Consider the following 19,780-nt stretch of genomic DNA (forward strand, 5'->3'; position numbering starts at 1 on the left):
TTGTCTCGTAGGACTTTCAGGCTTGGGCCAGGAGCAGCTGATAAAAGGGAGCTGCTGTGTCATTTATCCTCTTCAGGTAGGATGGAGGGTTGCTACTGGAGGAGATTCCTTGCTTTTTTCTGTAGGCAGGCAGTGGCTACAGAGAGGAGGGTGCTCACATTTTCTTTCATCCCTCTCCTTCCTCAAGTCATATTGCCTTTCATCAAAGCTCCCCTCTCTCATGCAAATAGCACAGTTCTCCTTTGCAGTGGAAAAAAGTTACTAGATCAAATTTGCTGATATTTGCCTTGTTGCAAAAGGTCCTGTTGTCATGTGGAGCTTGAGGGGTCCATCTGTAGGATCTTACATTGTGTGGTCTGTCCAGAAGGGCAAATTCTACTCTTTCTATCAAATTAGTTCCAGAATAACTTTAGAAACAACTGATTGAAGAGCTTTCACAACACTCAGTGTTTTGATTCATGTTGCTCTAGCCAACACTTATGATGTCTTCAAAGCTACAAGTCCACTCTTTTGGGTTTATAGTCTGAAAATTTTGAATGTCTTAATAAAATCAGAAATTTTAAATTTCTCAATATTAAGGAATTTGCTAAAGGATACTGACAGTGGCTTATTTTGCCCAAGTCTCATTTGCAGCCTGTGCAGAATTGCTCTGCATTAAGGATTTCAAGTTGTTTCATACTAGAGTCTGTTGTTTTGTTTTTTCCCTCCACCCCTTCATAGATAATGGAATGATGAATACAAAAAGTGCTACAAGCCTAGATATTCTGGATGACTGTGTTTTATTCTGCTGACCTTGTTCATCTGTCTCTTTTTTTGTTTGTTTTACATAGGCAGATAGGTCTTTAAGACTCTGTCTGACACGTGTAACGTGTGTGAGTACACCCTAATTCCTGACTAGGCCTCAATGTGATCTGGCAACACAAATCCATGGGCAGTTCTGGGCAAGATGCCTTTACCTGATTTGATTCTTTCAGACACCAAACAGTCCTGTAGCTGAAAAGGCACTGTTCAAAACTTTAACACGTCTTACCAACTTTTCACAGCGTCATTTCCTAATAAATGACCCTACAGCTAGATACCTCTGGCCACAATTAGATGCTTGGCTATCTGCACTTCTGATGCCTACATTTTTCAGCATTGTCAGGCCAGCTGATCAGACTCATGATCACGCATCACCTTCTAGATAATACTTCAGTATTGTTGAGCAATGGAAATGGCCCAGCTACGTGACCTTAACTGGTGGCAAACGCAAACTAACGCAGCTGGGTCTGCTGTGGAAGAGAGCAACGCTGCCATGCACGTGCTGCAGGTGGTGGCCACACACACAGACAAACACTGCCACGCTGCCAAGGCGCAGTCACTGCTTGGGAAGTAGCAACTTCATGAGAATGAGCCGTAGGATCACCAAGTTCTGGAAAGCACTGGAAGTTGTGTAACGGCTGTGAAGTTCAGGGCCTCGAGTTTTAGTCATGGCCTGGGAGCTTCCTGGCAAGAATGCAGAGACTTAGTATTGGTCTGATGTGCTCGTGTTGACATCAGCTCTGGAGAGGACTAAGCCTTGGAAACACCTCTAATTTCAAAAGGCTTATGACAAAATCCACCCTATTGAAGAGGGGCACATGTGCTAAATGCACACATTATGACTATTCCTTTCAGTGCACTCTCTGCTGTAGAAAACCAGGATTTTTTTTTTTACAAACAAGAGTTCTTCTTTTAAGCTGTTTCTTCCTCATCCTGTCATGGCCACTCATTGTGATAAGATTTTCCATTCTTTTTCCTTTCCTTCCGCTCTTTTTGCAGACGTTCTAGCTCAGCTTCATACATCATTTCCTGAATCAGGTACTTTTCTCTCCTCATTCGATCTCTCAGATCTTTTGGAAGATCTGGAATTAAGTACGAGATCAGATGCTTTATGCAAAAGACAAGGTGCTGTGAACACAAAAAAAGGAAAGAAAAATTTAAAACCTCAGGAAGAAAACAAGTACTTTTTTGTATCTTCTGAAAACCATCTCTTTCTGATATGCAGACAGATTCTGTGCTTAAACTAAATCCATTACTAAATTTTAAGAGAAAAAAACCATGAAGTTTTTTTCCCCACAAAAACTCCAGCCAGTCAAGTGAAGTGTGGGGCACAGCAGAAATTATGAGCAGGTGGGTTAAAATAAAGCCTCAAAACTGTTCTATGACCTGTGTGTTCAAAGCCCAGAGGTCATGATTTGCTGTAAGGTTGTTTAGACAGAGCCTGGTATTAGTACTGGTATTAGTTCCTGCTCTGCAGGAAGAGGAGGCTCAAATTATGGAACACCTTCCTGTTGCCATAAACACATCAAAATTTGAAGTAGTGTACCTATACAAAAGCAATGTAATGTATCTATACAAACAAAACCTAAAGATTTTTTCTTACACTGTGTCTCTTATCCAAAGACATATTCCTGTTTAGCAAACACCACAGTTAAATAGAAGTTGACTGATCCTTTGTCCCTCTTATTTTAGGCATGACACAGCAAAACTTGAGTTTGATGCCTGAGGATTGCATGAGTGTCCTTTTCTGTTTGATCAAAAATGCTGCTTGGAGATTTACTCACTTCACTTAAGAGGAGGAACAAAAAAATCCTCCATCTCAGAAAGGACATACATTCTAGATTGGAGAAATAAAGGTATTTCTTTTTCTCCAAGCAGAACCCTTCTTTTGAAAGCCCTTCTTTTGAAAAGAGAATGTAAAATGTTTTCCCATGTATTCTTCCCTCATGATAAGTAAACTCACAGTACTCTAATTGTCGGGGGTTTTTTTTGCCAAACCTAAAACGAGGGGAAAAAAGCCTCTTCTGTCAGTTTGGCCTGGACAGAGAATTCCTTTTACAGTGATAGGAAATACTTTTGTTTGTTTTCAAAGGAGGTTAAGTTATCCAAAACAAACCACACTCAGAGTGCCAAAAAGGGGCCTGAGCCTAGGCAGTTACTTAATTTGTGAAAAAACCTTCATTGAATCCCCCATCTCTTTCTGCAACCTTTATTGTAAGCACTGCAGCAATCACGATACAATCCTTAGTGTTTAAAAAAAAAAATAGGTCATGGTTTCTGCTGCAATTACCTTTTTGGTTTCATAGATATAGTTAAGTTATAGTTTTATAGTTACAGTTATAGTTAGTTATAGTTTGCAGTGTCAATAAGCAGAGTGGCTCATGTTGAGGGAGGCACATATGAGCCAGCCTATGGCTTTGGTTGAGACAAAGCAAAAAGTCAACTCAGATGTGCCCACTAACACTAAAAGTTATTCCACAGTTGGTCACAAATTTGGTTGGACACTGAGACTTGAACAGGGCTCACTTTTCTTGCCTCACTTCTCTTTGTGCCTACATTGGGCTGCCTTTATGTAAAGTGTGTATCAAGAGGCCAGAGTCTCTTCAGTCTTTAAAATTCTTAGGCTGGCCTGCCAAGACCATTCTTGTAGTCCTTTTTGGAAATGCATACCCTGACTTTCAGTACTGACTGCTCATGAAACTAGAAGGGATTAAGCACAGCAGGCCTCTATCAAGTCTTTCTCTCTTTCTTTCCCTTAATCTTTCCCTGAGTGTGGAACAGATGATGGAAGAAATGATCTCCTTGGAAACCAACTGCTAGTAAGTTACCCAGTGTAAAGGAAGAAGAGAGCCCAACCTGCAGTGCCATATTCCTTCACCTGAGAAGGTCTGAAAATTGCAGTCATGGGAAATTTGCTGAAGTCCTTGGGCTTCTGCTGAGCCACAAAGAATAGAAATAATAATCTAGAAAATGCTTCTTCTCCACCTTTGCTCTAACACAAGTGCTTCTGTTGTGTTATCCAAAGAGGTGTGTTGAAAGCTCAGTTCAGAATGAATTTACACTCTTCTATGAGTCAGGATGCAATATGGGCTCATGACCATTACACCACATGCCAGAATGGTGACTACAGTTTCCATATCTGTGTTGAATGCCCTGTTGCTATGATTTCAGAGCAGCAGATTGAGTAAAATGTTTTTTAAAATCATGTAATCATGTGTTCCTTCTTTGGCTTCTTCACAGCGTAAAAAGCATTTCAAACTTCTTGTGCTGGAGAGATGCTGAGCTCCTGGATTTTGGTGGGGATATTCAGGCACTTGAAATTAGGTCTTATGAGCTGCATTTTCTGATTTTTTTTTTTTTTTGGTAAATCATCCTATCCAATTTTCCTACCCTTCTGGCTCTCTTTTTCAAAATCAGCATGGGAATACCAGTCATGTGAAGTTGGTATTATCTCCTTTGGCTTGCCTTAAAGATACCTGAGTTACTGACAGTAAAAACTAATATTATGAACATGGATAAAGATATTGAATCCTTTTCATTGTTGCCATCTTTGTGATGGCAACCATTCTGGAGGAATGAAAGGCATAAAAAAAAAACCCAAAGAAAAAAAGCTAGATGTGTAAATACTGTAACTTTAACTATCATTGTTTCTCAGTTGCTCAGATTTAATATTTTCTCATGTTCCTTTACCCCTATCCTCACACAACAGTCAGCATATGGCCTCCCAACCCAGACAAATTACTAAAAAAGTAAACAAAAGCTTCATTTATTTCCCCCTCTTTGCAAACCACTGATACAGTTTTCAGTGTTATTTCCCCTTTTCTATAAGAACCTACATTCCTGTGAAAACAAAACCGAGAATACAAAGCACAATATAAGCAGAAGAAACTAAGACAAAAACCACCTCAACAGCTGCCATCATAGATCAGCCCAATGCAAAGCTTCAGAGGGAAATTTGTTTTCTTTTTGGTTTTGTTCTGCCACCTGGGTGGGCACTGACCTCAAACACAATAATGAAGGCCAAGCGTGCTGCCAGGACGTGCCAGAACTGCAGCGTGTAACCGTAGGGCACGGGCGAGTGCGGAGGGTCCCGGTAGTCCCTGTACCTGAAAGACAAGCACAGTGGGGGAGTTAGCAACCTCTGCACTGCTGCCTGGGTGAAGGCAAACCCAAAACTTGTCTTCTCTTGGCCAATACATTCTCTGCACCAAAAATGAGCTCAGTCCAAACTGCACAGGATACCCTAATGCTGCTCGCTTCTAAGGCTGGGCTTGACTTCAGGTCAGGTGCCTGCTTTAGAAGGAAGTGTGCTGATCACCTCCCCTGACCACGCTTTTCTTCATGCAGATGGACTGACTTTCAGCTGAAACCTACCAGGAAGATGCACTCCAGGAGTTCTAATGGAAATTGGGTTCAAAGGACCCAAACCATTGTCTGTCTGAAGAAAAGCCCTGAGACAAATACAGAGGATGGGAGGAGCTTTGACCCTACAGCATCTCCCTTGGCAGCACAACATGTACCTTTCAGGCATCTCCTCAGAACTTGGAGAAGGGTGGGATGCTCTGCTCATTTAAGGGACACTTTATTCCCTTTATTCACAGACCATTTTAAACCCATAATTGTCCCCTGTTTTTTCAGCCTGACAGTTCTCCCAAAATCCATATAAAAATGCCTCATGGATTCCACCTGGCCCTTGATCAATTAGTTGGCCACCCCTGGTGTGAAACATGACTCATCCTGACTTGAGCAGAGCCAGCACTGCACCTCTTGGTCTATCAAGAGGTGAGGACCATGAGAGAAAGTGATCTAGTGTCTTCTCTCACAGTATTATTTGGAAGACTTTAGGTCTCCAAAATTTAACTGTAGGTATCTATGGGGAAAGTTGGATCCAGGAATACTCCAAGATTGTATTTACCGTGAATCTGTTTAAGTCACATATTCTGGAGTCCATTTTTACTAGCAGTTTGTTAATTCTAAAATAGAACTGGGGAAACCCTATTTAAAAGTAGTGTAAAAATTGTTCGGTTCATCATCTGTTTTCTAGATGGGACAGAAAACCCACTGCAAAAAAATATTGAAAATACCATGGTAAATAACACCAGTTGATCACTAAGTTAGTTTAAAGAAACTAATGAAAATGCAGATGAATAAAAGAAATAAACGTCATTTAATCTCTATAACAATCTGTATTTCTCCATGAAGCTTCACCTTCTTAGATTGCAGAGGGTGCTATACAAACTGACATAAATTGTCTTGACATCTTAGTTAGCATCAAATCTCTCAGAAATTGCAGTGTTTCTAGAATAAGTCCTAAAAACTGAGATAATCTTTCCTTGTGCAAGTAGCATTCTGACTTCATAGTTTAGGATGTTTTACAATATCCTAAGAATCCCAAAAAGAGAAATCCCTGGACCAAGACCCAGCAGAGTATATATTTTCTTTCTTTTTGAACTCGCTAGGAATCCGTTCTTACACATGAAAAATGGGGAAACCTTTTATAAACAACCAGAATAGCACAGCACTATCTGTGTTCCAGGCAACCAGAAGTTAACTGGGACTTGTTTTCAGACATACTGTCTTCCTGGAAAAATGCCTACACTATTACACAGTAGAATGTGATATTTCCTTAACTCCCTATCAATATCTGCCCTGAAGTGCAATTAAAATGACTGATGCTTTAGTAGAATGCAGTTCGGTAAGGAGCTGATAAACTCAGATAAAGAAAGATGTTAATTTTCTTTCAAGGGTAGAAATACATAACAATTCAGTGTCTCCCAAAAGGACAGATATCTCTTTTGGAGATTTATCACACCAAATTTAATAGTGTTCTGTTTAGTGGATATTGAGCAGACAATTTTTTGGTTTTTTTTTTATTTTGCAATTTCCATCATCAAATTTAAAGGGCAGCAATTTCATGCTAGAAGTTTGGGAAGAAAGGAATTGAAGGCAAGGAAGAGAATGCTCAGAACAACAAAAAATTATTAAATAATGCTATAGCAAACGATGTGGAATGGAATATTCTCACTGTGGCTCTGCTCCAGAGGTGAATACATTGGAATACTCTTTCTGCCAAATAAGTTGCAACAGTCTTAAATATCAGTTATTTAAATTAAAGCATTGATGCCACCCCCTCCTCCCATTTATTATGCTCAAAATTCTTCCTACTCACAAAAACATTGCAATATTGCAAGTATCACTGACTTTTGCTGTATCACAGACCTTTGTGGTATCACAGAGTATCTTTGGTTCTTTAGGCACTCATAAATAAAAGGATTTCAATTCTTCACAGTGAAAAATATTGGGACTAAGTGTATCTGCTAAAAGGCTACCAGGTCTCATGATTGTAATGTAACATTGCAATTGAAAAAAAATGGTAGCTGTATTTGTTTGGTTGGGACACTATTGAAGACCTTTATGTAGACTCTTGGGGTTTTTGGCCATGAAATTCACTCAGGTACAAATCTGCCATTACAGACTTTTCTCAGACTCTAATTTCTCCAATCTGTTGTTGAGGACAAAGGCATGCAGACAAATAACTGCTCATCTTCCTTTGATTCAAACCACAAGTATATGATTATTACTAATAATCACACCAGTAAGCAATGACATAATCCCATTACCAATTCCACAGTTTGGAAATGCTGGATTTGAGGTTTTGCAAAGACAGCTTATGACAGAGCCTGTTTATGTCTGCCAGGCCTGTGAAATACCTCAGTGTGGCCTCTCCTGTGCAGCCTTGACTTCCTGTGCATGTCCTGTGATATCACCTCATCACAACTGGGTCTCACTGGTACCTAAGTAATCAGGCACCCATTACTGGCCCTTTGATTTGATTGATTTGATTTGATTACTGGCCCTTTGATACCACATTTATCCATGATGATTGTGTCTGAGTCAAGCTATGACACCATAAAAATCCTGCATTAGGAGCACACTCCAGATACCAGCTTTTTGGCTTCTCTTCTATCTGAGGAAGGAATCATGCCAGTAACAGCCAAACAGTACCAAGAAGAGCATGACCCTGAACAGCACAGTTAAAACTTTCAATTTTTGACTTCTAACATTTAGTTTCAACTCCAGATTTATTATGATGCTTCTCCATTTCAATGTCCTAAAGCAGAGAAGTATGTTGACCAGAAACTTACCTGCAATATTTTAATGGTGAACCAGAGAATTCACTTCCGTTTGATGTTGGCTCTGAACGGTTTTCAAAGTCAGACACCAGAAATACTGATAAACTGGCATTAACATAGCCAACCATACACCTAGAGGGGACAAAATGCTGTCAGCAGGACACAGCAAGGCTTTTCCATTAACTGTTGTACCCAGCAGGAGGATGTCCTTTGGGTTTCATAAAGTCCAAAAGTACCATTTTGGTGCTTATTAATATTTGAAAGGGATGTTGAGGCAATATGAAAGAAATGCTAAAGTAGGTCAGATGAACAATAAAAGTGAAGCAATGGTAGATTTCTATGGGAGAAGGAATGGTGAAGATTTGGACTGGTTACTTTTGAAAAGTCACCTAAATGGTGAACAATAGGGACAATGAAAATAATGAGGAGGGTCAGGAAGATAATCAAAATATTCCCACTGTTACCCTCATGGTACTAGCACAAAGGGACACTAAATCAGATGGAAAGATAATACACTTAAAACAGCTTTTTAGAAAATGTCCAGTTAATCAGAGGAACTCCATTCTAGAAGATCCCAGCTTGATTGAACACTGTGAGGGCCAGCCAAAATTTAGAGAGCACTGAGTAGGAGAAGTTATGTTCCCTGTTGAAGGGCTGTGGGTTTCAAGAGAAGGCTCAAGTTTGGTGTTAGTAAAGCTGAGGAGATCTGGCCAAAATGTGTTGTGCTGTTCATGCTGCACTGCCCAAACACAGGTAAGTGTAGGCACACTACTTATCTTGGTGTAAAGTACAATGCACAGTAAGGGTTGGGGGATTTTGGTTTTGGGTTGGGTTTTTCTAAATATGGACTTTACAGTCTTTGAGAAATTATATTCAAACACCATCTGGCTTTGTCTCCATATTGATTACATTTGGAACTTAATTTAATTCCAGTATTTTTCTAGTATCATTGTGTGTCATATAGATCTAATAGTTACAGATGTTTTTTGAAAGAAAAGAGTACCTCTCTCTTTTAAGCTATTAAATAACATATGGTCTTCACCCCAGAATTTGAGAAAACTCACTATTCCTGCAGATTTTTGAATACCTTCCTGCTTTTGTAATATTACTTACTAATAACATTATTCAGAATGCTGACATAATCAGTTTAAATAGAGGTTAGCTCCTTCAAAATATTACTACCTGACAGCTTCATCTAGAAATTCACTCAAAGAAGCAGCAGAAATGTGACAACATCGTACTAGAGGTTTGTGAAAAGAAGAGCCAAACTGTGAGCCAAACTACTTCCCCTGAGCAGAACTTGTTTCAAAGCCACTGAGTCATATTTGAGTCTTAAGAGAAACATTTCTAAAGGTGCTGTTTTTCATCCACAGTGATTCTGAGAAAATCCTTCCTTATGCTTTCCTTAGCAATGAGAGTTGCTTACAGTGCCCCAGTATCCTGTAGATCTTTTTAATGGCACGAGCAGAGGCACATGCTCAGGAACAACTGGCACCAGACCACTTTGCCCCTGAAGGGATTTGAAGTCTTCATGAAAGTAAACAGAACATCCCCCCTAGCCCCAGCTAAAGCACCCAAATCCTCGCAGGACAGGCGTTAGCAGGTCTGCTAATCAGGAGCTGCCCCACCAGATGCCCTTCTTCTGTCAGAATGATTAAATGCATTGACAGTCAAAAGATGTCAGAGAAGCAGCAGCAGATGAACTCACTTTCTGCAGCAGGGAGTAAAAAAATCAATCTGCCACATGTCCAATAGCAGAATGCAAGCTCTCTGTCACTGTCTACTGCTCAGCCTGGGTTTCTTGGCACTGCAGGGTTCCTTGCTAATGGCACTGCTAGAGCATTTGCAAACTGTGTCTGTGTTTGGCTGGATTCAGTGACCTTTCAGAGCCCAGCAGCTGAGATTTCACAAGTGGCCATGCAGCAACTATCTCATGCTTGCTGGTAGTGTGCACATGCTAATAAAATCTCAGTGTTTAGCAGCACTGAAAGAAAATCCACTTAGGCAGCAGGGATTCAGATCACAAATGTCTCCTGGAAGATTTAATCTAAGAACTCTAGTTTTAGAAGAAAAACAAATTGCTTTTCTCTGTGAGTATATATTGATGTATTAGTTGGAAATTTCTTCCTCTTGCTAGACACTGCTTTTTAAAGTAATACATGCTGAATACTACATCAGGAAACCCTCCAGTGTCCAAGTGTAAGATGCTCAATAATTCTTTACTGATTTGTATCAGCACTGCTTCAGAAAAAACCAGGATTATATCCATGTACTACCAGCTGGGAAGTACAGCTTGGGCAGAATCCTGTCACACACACAAAATCTCTGAAACAGCTCTGCCATGTTTGTCTTGAAGTAACCTCATGGATCACAGTCACTCAGCAACCCATTCTGTGAATATGCAGAGCATCAGTACCTGTGGTATCTGGTACCTGTCACCTAGACACAAACAATACTTTTGGTTTAGTGGAATCAGAGCATCACAGACAGTAATACTGCACCTATTCGAGCAGTAAGGGATTTTCATGCACATCTGTTCCCCCCTCCAAATAAAAAGCCTTACTTTTGTCCTGCTTCTCCTTGGCCAGCACAGGGTCCATATTTGTAAGCATAAACGAGGCGAGGGATGAAATCTGATGTCACTGCTATAACAAATGCATTTGTGATAACCGAGAGAATTCCAATGCCTTCCAGGATCCCATACCAGATGCCTGTTCAACAAGGACAGCATGTTTGCTCCAGGAAAAACAAGAACCAAAGTGCCTGAAATACTGCATGATCTGAAGTAGTTTTCCCCACTGCACAAGGCGTTTTTATGTAATTTTCATCCAAGAGTCACTGAGTAAAAATAAATTTTCTTATTGAACAGTGAGACCTCATCACTGTGAATCACACCAAAGGAAGGTTAGACACACCCAGTGATTTAATGAGGGACAGAATTGCCCCTGAAACTTTGCTAGAAGGCAATTTATTTTGAGAGATCACATTTGAATCAACATGAAAAAAATGTATTCTTCTGTGCTTCTATTAATGACATTATAGAACTGTTTTTTTTACAAATCATGTCTGCAGTGTATACCATGTATGGCTGTTGACCAGGCTTGTGCCAGAACCCAGAGATTCACACTGTTCTCATTCAAAGCTTTAATCAGACTTTAGGCACATGGTAGAATGTTCTAAGAGCACAAAGCCTGAGCTATTTCTTGGTGTGGGCTATGGATTTTTACAATGCAGTTGGTTAGTGAGGTTTCCTGTTTACCCCTCTGAAAACACCAGGGATTCAGCATTGGGCAGATGAATTTGTTTTTGAGTTCTTCCCAAAGGTGTTGTGCTTTTGCATCCTGCAAGGACAGAAGAGATTTGTAGCCAAAATAAGTTCAGAGATCCTTTGCAACAGTGTGTGGCTGGATGGCCTCAGGGTTGTGTGGACCTTGTGTTCAGCAGTGCAGGTGTGACTCTCTGAGAGCAGGTTGTCTGCTGGGATCCAGACCCACCCTGTCTGACCCACCAGGGACCCCGTGGGCACGGCCCTGAGCCACAGGGGAGCTTGGTTTCAGCCAGGTAAATATAAAACATACAGGTTCCTTACAGGATATTAATCATATCCTTGACTTTCATGTTTCATCTGATCTGTCTGGTTATTATATTCAAGTTGAGCAGCAGCCTGTGTTGGCACAGTGCATCTGCCACAACAAAGCACCTGCAGAGAACACTGATCACTTTACACCTTGGCTGCTAAATCCTCCAGAAAATCATTAAAAGACATTTTCCAATATAGACTATTAATTGCATAAGTAGATTGGCGTCAGATACTTGAAGTTTTTTTGAAGAATCAAGGGCTGTATTATTAATTGGGAAGATGACTGAAAATACCTTAATCTGCTCTTACTTGAAGTGGTCAAAGCATTGATGAATAACACATATATAACTCCACTTAACAAAGAGCTCACCTATATCTTTGGCTCTTGAAGCTAAAGGTCTTCTCCACTGAGTAACAAATTTGTAAGCATCAAGCCGAATTTCAATGATATTGTTTAGTAAGGCCAGAAGTGGTGCCAGTGGAAAAGCTGCCACAAAAATGGTTGTGAACCCAAACTGAAGAACTGGGGGGAAAAAAAGGAAATATCACACGATAACTGTTAGGATCCAATCCCAAGGTCTAAGATACTAAACAGTGTATGCAAATAAGCTGTATGTACAAAGTATACAGACACTTCTTTTTATGTCATACTATATAATGGTCTAGTGGCAGTTTTACAGCAAGTCCTTGTCAAAAGTTAGAAGAAAGAATAAAAAGCCCCTGGAATGGACAGCACCATCTAAATTTTGTAATTTGGAATGAAGTTCTGAAGGGGACAAATTGTGCTTTTAGAAAGGGGCATTTTTACTCCAGCATCAACTCGGATCTCTCAATACTTGCAAAGATTAGGGATGAATACTTCCTTTCAATAGTTCAGATGGGAAGCAGTTTGAAATTTGGTTTAAGTATCTAGAGGTAGATTTTCAGAGTATCAGATTTCCCATTAATTTGAAAAGAATTGTGTGAGGGAGAAAAGGAAAAAACCAATCATGACATCTGCAGTTCAGTTACATAGGGCAAAAGTTTATGGTTTTTTAATTTATTTTTTTGAGCAGTTATTCTCCTCTCTCATATGGATAGAGCAATGCCTTCTTGGCAGTAAGTTACTTTGTTAATGTGAGGTAGTAAATGAGGGAGGATTTTAAACATAAACAAGCATGCTGGTCTGTACCATGCACTTCAAAGGAAAAACACAAGACAACTTTCTTTAGAAAATAACAGAAAAGTTCTTCAGAAATGTGTGCAGATAAAGAACTGGGCTCTGGTTTGGAAAAACAAATCCAGAATGGGAAATGTTTAGTGGATGGGAAGTTAGCAAACCATCAGCAGTGGGCTTAACTACATTGGTTTGGTTCTCAAAAACTGACTCCCATTCCTCACCTGACCTGTGAGAATAGAAACCTTTTTGCAGTCTCCTTAGCTTCATATTGTGATAATTAAAATAATTCACCAGCTCATATCAACAAAAAACCAACAACTTTAAAATATAGTGAAAGAGAGAGAATGAAGGTTAGAGCCATACTCATTTCTAGATATTCATCAAAGAGTCCATAAGCATTCATAGGCTGCAGATTATAGTCCTTTTCCCACTGTGGGAAGCTTGTTTTCCCCTGTGTGCCATACTCCTGCCGTAGTTTTCTCCTGGTCCACCAGTTTTGAATTAGCCTACATTTTAAATTAAAGAAAAGAAACAAAGTAAAGAACATGAATGGCTATTTATCACAAAACTGGAAGAGGTTAAATGGGCACAACATATCCTGCAAAATTCATTTCCCAAGGTGCAGGAAAATGGAGCATTAGTAATACATGTGGATGATGACACAGCATAATAGGTATGAAAACAGATGCAGCTGATGAGCCCAAAATCCTTTCAGCATTTTCACAACATATAATCCCAGCCTATATGTTGTGAAAATGCTGAAAGGATTTTGACATATTTTCATTATTTATTTACTTATTTCTCTCTGCACAGAATGCCAAATCACTTCAGGGTTTGTTTATGTGGCAGAATGCTGTGTGGAGATAGCTGAGCTCAGTAAATAAGAGTGCTAATGCTGCTTGATTCCTTCCTCTCTGTGTGACCTGGCATCTCTGCATGGCTCAACAGTCTCTGGGCAACCCTGGAAGGGAAAAGGCAACCCTGAATGGTGCCTGCAGCCAAATATTCAGAGGAGAAAGAGGCAGAAAGAAATGCCTGAACTACCATGGTGGCTGGGAGATGGATGGCTGACCTAGGAGCTACCTGCATCTCAAGAAACTGGGGACCTGTACTGGACATCAGGAGGAAGATAGCGTGAAATGCACGTGTAAGACCACTGTGAAAGGCAGTGAGCCAAGAGTGAAATTAATTCTCACATCTGAAATAAACATCTTTTCAGGGAGTTGCACTAGTATGGCCAAAAAAGGACACTAGTTAAGAGTTACTGTAGAGAGAAAAAAAACCCCAAATGATGGATTTTCATCACAATGATAGGTTTTCTCCAAAGTTGTGGTTGGCCACTTTGTGTCAGTAAGAAAAAACATGATAGATCACCCAAATAATTCAGTCCTTTTCCTGACAGTGCTTCACTTCTTGCCCTCACATTGGCCTGGTCTGGTCTGTGAATGGTGCAAACTGACTGCCAATAGTCATTAGATTTGGGTAAGGGTTTGGACAGCTGCTTATTTTCTTGAATCTCAGAGATTATTTTTCCATTTATGTAATTTTTCAGAACTATTATAGCTTTTCCTGTCTTCCTTAAAGAAGTGTAGGTGAAATTGAGTGCAGTTCATCTGAATTCAAGTACAGATTGCAGGGCTGCCTGCAAGTCCTCTGGCCACCCACGTTGTGTTGGCTGCCATCAAGCTCTTAGCAGAAAGGTGTTTTTCCACACAAAAAGGAAATGCATCTGCTTGCAGCATTTCAGGGCTAGAAGATGGACTGAAGGGCCTGGAGAGCAAACCCATCTCTCATCAGAATAAGTTGAAGCGTTTCACAGTGTTGTGACTGTGTCTTTTATATTGTGGCTTTCCTTGTGACTCTGAAGTGAAGATTCATTTCACCTGAAGCAGTTTGTTCCTATTAAACCACTTGTTCTTTAACAATCTCCTCCTATCTCTATCAATCACCTTCTTTTATTTCCCTCCTATGCTCTTTGTTAAGTTTCAAAATCTGTATTAATAGAAAGCAGAGAGTTCTAATGAAAACTAACAAAAGTGGTAGGGAGTGGAAAGAGAAGGATCAATACTGCTGCTACTGTTCCCTCCTGCCCATCCCAACTAATCCCTGCAGCCCTAAAAGCTGCAGAATACTGGCAAGGAGTCCTGGGCCCAGGAAAGATGGAGCAAATCCCTCTGGACTTTGCAAGGGCAAACTTTCTGACAATGTCCTCCCTCTCTTAGATTTCCACACTTGCTAATTTCCCTTGATGACCATCCACACTCTCACTAGCATCAACTACACTGATCATATTAAACCTATAATAATCATATTAAACATGCTCATTAAATACTAATCAATAAGGAATAATCCAATAGGAAATGAGTAATTGCCAACCTTTTAGCTAGGGCACAGCTTCATGTTACCTTGAAGATCACAAGGGAACTTGTCTACATACCACTGAGTACATTTTTCTATCTTTCAGAGTGCATGTGCCAGCAGTGCATTTTTTCCAGCTTGTACCTGCTCTTTCAGGCATCTTTTATCACCCAACAAGGAACAGAATTTAGACCATACTAGTATAGCTAAGAAATGATACATTTAATATTTTTAATGTAAGCAACATAGTAGTCACACAGTAATTTTTAAGGAGTTTAAGAATACAGAATGCAATTTAACAAAATCAAGTACTTCCCATGTATTACTTATTTGTTAGTATTTATATTCCACTTTCACTTTTGCAAACTGTGTCCAGTCTGGAAAAAAGCCCAAAACATCATCTGTATCCTTGGGGGGATTTTCTGTTGTAATGTCTAGTGCATCTTGCTTTTATTAACTGGTGATAAGGAAAACATAAACTTAATATTATGTGACTTACAGAAGCATAGGTGTTATATTTACTTACGGATATCCCAATTCCATGAAATTGTTCCATGTCTGCTTTAACACCATTATAATGCCCATTTGCATACAGAGATCAATAAGGCATCCACTAGGGTGGCACTAGAGGGAAAAAAAAAAAAAGAAACAAAATGTTAAACAGGAATTATGCTGAGTTTTAAAGCATTTATTAAATGCTATAAATGATACTGGATCATTTACTAAAAGGGAATTAAATGCATTCTCCTTACTTTTTAAAGAAGTGTATACTCATGGGAAGAGATGACACTGTATTATACTGTCAGCATTTTAAGTTTATCACCTAATTCTCAGCAGAGGTCAGAGCCAGCTGAAACCAATGCAGTTTTCACAGCAGTGCTTCTAATGTGCTGTGCAGCTGTGGGCAGGGCAGAGGCAAAGGCCAGCAAGTTTCTCCTTTGATTTCAATTGTTTTTGGGGAGGGTGACTGTGCATCAAGTCAAAGGGTGAAGAGAAAATTGCTCCTGGCTGCACATAAACCAAAGAGTTCATGCCTAGAGGACAGACTTAGAACTATCAATTGAGTACTATTTAACATCTGTGACTGAATTGACCATGCAAAGCTGTTCTCTTCTTGAAGAATTAAAAATCTCTCACTGCTGAGCAACAATTCTTAATGTTTCTTGCTGAGTGCTTGCTTGCTTTAGCAGTGGCTCCAGACCCTGAAGAAGTGGTGCTGCTTTTGGGAGAGATCTTCAGATAGTACAAATTTAGGTAATTTTTTATCTGGTATTGGAAAAACCAGAAAGATACCAAAAGTTTTCTACTCTCAAACAGCACTTTGTGCAATTGGCTTTGAGATCCAAACAATGTAGTTCAAACTGTATTTTAAAATCTAGAATATTACAGATAAATCAAACAAAGCACTGTCACAGAACTGGGATTACTTCTCTCTAGCTTTTAGGGAGAAAAATTAGTGATGACCTGGAATAAAATGAGACATTAATTTCTTATACATGCTTCATTATCCAGCTCTCAGAACTTGGATCACTGCTGAGGGTTCTGCTGACCTAATTCAGCATCTCTTTAGATTAACGGGGTGACAGGGATGCTTTTTTGTTGTTTCTGGGGTTTTTATTCTGGTACTTTTTTTACTTCTCTGTCATTATGACTGAATCATCATCCTTCTGTTTTTAGGAATCAGTTGCTTGAATGAATACCCTGAGAGAGGTGGGTGCAGTGTTGATGAAGTAGGAGCAATGTTACAACCATAACATCAATGATATAAAAACTGTGCTCTGAACATGTCCATGGACGCTGGACTGGGGTTACTAAATGTCTTAGACTTGGCAAAATTCGACAGGTGAAGAGAGAGGTATTGGAGGGATATCTGGATATGGTATTCTAAAGCAAGTTACTTCTAATAAGATCTAGCAGAGATACAGTCAATAACTTTTTTATTATTATACTCTTCTTTTTATTATTAGACTTCTTTTTTCTCTGAGAAAATCTTAACAGGGACTACTGAGCGTAGCTTCCACCAGCAACTGACCCAACCTGTAACACCTCATTGTTGCACTTTCCTCACAAACCTGGTTCTCTTTTCCTTCCATCTCTTCTACTGCAGAAAGATGAGTTTCTTTCCGTGCTCTCTGATCCCTCTGTGAAATGAATCAGCCCACTGAATCAGCAGAAGACTAACTCAGCCAGAAAAAGAAATTCACTGCTGATACAGGGAACTGAACAGGCTCCTCACAGGGTTGGACAACTGCGAGCCAATGCAGAGGAAAAGGAAGGAGCAAGTCTCAGGGTGAGGAAGGAAGACCAGAACTGTTTTCCTTTGACAGCAGCAAGTCAGCTCAGCCCTAGACTGATTTTGGAGGGATGTTAAGCAAAATTCTGTCTGCCCATTTATCAAGTATTCTTTCCTTGAAGGAACAGAATTCTCTACAAAATTGAGATGGTTTTATTCAAATTCAAATCCTTTCATTTGTTTGTTTTGCTAATATTTTAATGGCCTTTATTAACCAAAATACTTATGTATCCAGATATGTTTGAAAATTCAAGCTGGCAGGAATTTTCCACTTACCATTTGTCATTTATCTGCAAAGTTGTTTCAATTATTCATCTGTGAAGCAGGAAAGAAACCATGGGATTTCAGTGTGCACATAGCAGCACTGGAAAATAAATCACTGGTCCAGAAACTGCTGCTGTTCTCCTCCTATAACTGTCAAATGGGCTCTGAATTCTGAATGCATTTATTTAAAAAAATAAATAAAATGGAACTGGTCTTTGAGTAACTTGCAGAGCCCCAAACTGTCATTGCTTTTCATATTAATTTGATTTTATGGACATGAGACATTATGCCAGTAGCCTGTTTGGGAAGTTTGTTTAGTTGTTTTGGTCAAATTTCACATACATTTTATGTGTCTGGATTTTTAATTCATTACTTTATTATTTTAGCTCTCTGATCCGCAAGGCTAGAAAAGCTGAAAAGAAAGGATTTTTTTTTAAAGCAAAAAGTTGTCAGATTCGTATTTGATTTTGATTCATTCCAAGGACAAAATATTTCCAATGTGAGGAATCTTTAAACCATCTGATACCACTGTTTGAATGTGATGCCAACACTAGAACTGCTAGCATTGAAAAGGGAATATCTATCTATCTATCTATCTATCTATCTATCTATCTATCTATCTATCTATCTATCTATCTATCTATATATATATATCTCAATATGTAGATGCTTTTGTAGCAGATGGTAGTGTCAATAGTGGGGAGTTAGGCAGCAACTGAAGACCCAACAACACACTCAAAACTGCCTAGGCAGATTTATGTGTCTGCCTCTGCTTGCATCCATGGCATCCGTGGGCAGCAGATAATTCAGCGTGCAGCTATTGAGCACTCACCTCTTCCAGCCTCCACCGGTTTATCAGCCTCAAGTAGGCACCAGGGTGTCCTGTAAATCTTTAACACAGGAACACAGATGTTGTGTAAGCAGTCTATTCACAGCAGTACAAAAAGCTCACATTCTAATTTTAATCTGGTGGTATCTTAATGTGACTGGTGTAACTATAAAAGATGTTGTGCTGTAAAAAGATATATGGGTACTCCTGGAATAATCCTTATGAAGGACTATAGATATTTTTGCTTCAGTTTTATTTCAATACCAATACTCTGCTGTTGGATATTGAACACAAGCAGAGCAGAGGAAAAATCTGACTACAACTGCTCATGTCAGTTTGGAAAATGGCTTTCTACTGCCAGTCCATTTCTTTGCACCATAAAATGCTCTGTGATATCTGCCTTCCTGTGAAATCAGTGAAAGTTTTAGTTTTCAGTAAAAAACCATAATTTCTAACTATTCTCCTGTGTTTTGCCCCAAAGTTTTTCCCATACGTAGATAATCCATATTATTCTTCTACTCAAACCTTCTCTACTAAAAAGGTCTTTTTTTAGGTGACTACCAGAAAGAGATATACAAATAATATATATTTAGATAGATACATAAATACACAAAAATACATGTATATAAAATATAAAACAAAAATAATAATATATATAAAACAGATATATATGTGGGAAAACCCCCAAATGAGAGCTCATAACTCCCTCTTAATAGTTCAGACCAGGTAATCAGAGCAGGTCCCTTCCAACTGAACTATCCTATCCTATCCTATCCTATCCTATCCTATCCTATCCTATCCTATCCTATCCTTCATTTATGTGTACAAATAACATACACAAAAACAGAGTGAAATGACCTGCATGTACAGCATTGTGAGATGCATCTGTTTCCAATAGTGAAACTGTTAAGTTAATATTGAGACCATGTGGTGATAGGAAATGAAAACTGCATCTGTTTCTGGGCTTTGAAAGGAGTATAAAACTGCAATCTGCTCTGCTGGCATTTGCATTTTGATATGTGTGATAATATGGTCCATTTTGTTTCATTACAAACAATTTTATTTCTTCTCTCTGTTTCATTTTGCACACATGAGTGTGCAGACATCAATCCTACCTTCCAAGGAAGAATGCTATATAAAAGGTAGAGCTGTTCAGATTGACAAACTGAAAAAGAAACATTTTCAGAGTGAAGCTGTTCTCCCACTCCGATTCCGTACGAGGCTGCTCTGTGAAGAAAATGATCAGAGTTTCAGAGGTTTAATCAGATTATCAATTTCCCTTGGCACAAAGGCTGCACACACCTGTAAGAGCTGGCAATATATTTTTAAATTGGCCTGCTGTTTTCAAAATATAACCTGGCAG

At 39.3% G+C, this 19,780-nt stretch overlaps 1 protein-coding gene across 1 annotated transcript in view; it reads right to left on the reverse strand.

The window, feature by feature from the left end:
- Positions 1–1,737: 1,737 nt before the first annotated feature.
- Positions 1,738–19,780, reverse strand: part of ANO4 (anoctamin 4) — a 79,218-nt gene continuing 61,175 nt past the window's right edge. Inside the window, exons 15-23 of the mRNA XM_059847921.1 lie at positions 19,533–19,644; positions 18,421–18,478; positions 15,558–15,655; positions 13,037–13,179; positions 11,885–12,037; positions 10,498–10,645; positions 7,947–8,066; positions 4,802–4,907; positions 1,738–1,929 (exon numbers count right to left, since the gene is read on the reverse strand). Coding sequence (XP_059703904.1) covers positions 1,738–1,929; positions 4,802–4,907; positions 7,947–8,066; positions 10,498–10,645; positions 11,885–12,037; positions 13,037–13,179; positions 15,558–15,655; positions 18,421–18,478; positions 19,533–19,644 — 1,130 coding nt within the window. The remainder of the gene's footprint in view (positions 1,930–4,801; positions 4,908–7,946; positions 8,067–10,497; positions 10,646–11,884; positions 12,038–13,036; positions 13,180–15,557; positions 15,656–18,420; positions 18,479–19,532; positions 19,645–19,780) is intronic.

The sequence above is a fragment of the Haemorhous mexicanus genome, chromosome 5 (genome assembly GCF_027477595.1).
Source record: "Haemorhous mexicanus isolate bHaeMex1 chromosome 5, bHaeMex1.pri, whole genome shotgun sequence".
Taxonomy (NCBI): domain Eukaryota; kingdom Metazoa; phylum Chordata; class Aves; order Passeriformes; family Fringillidae; genus Haemorhous; species Haemorhous mexicanus.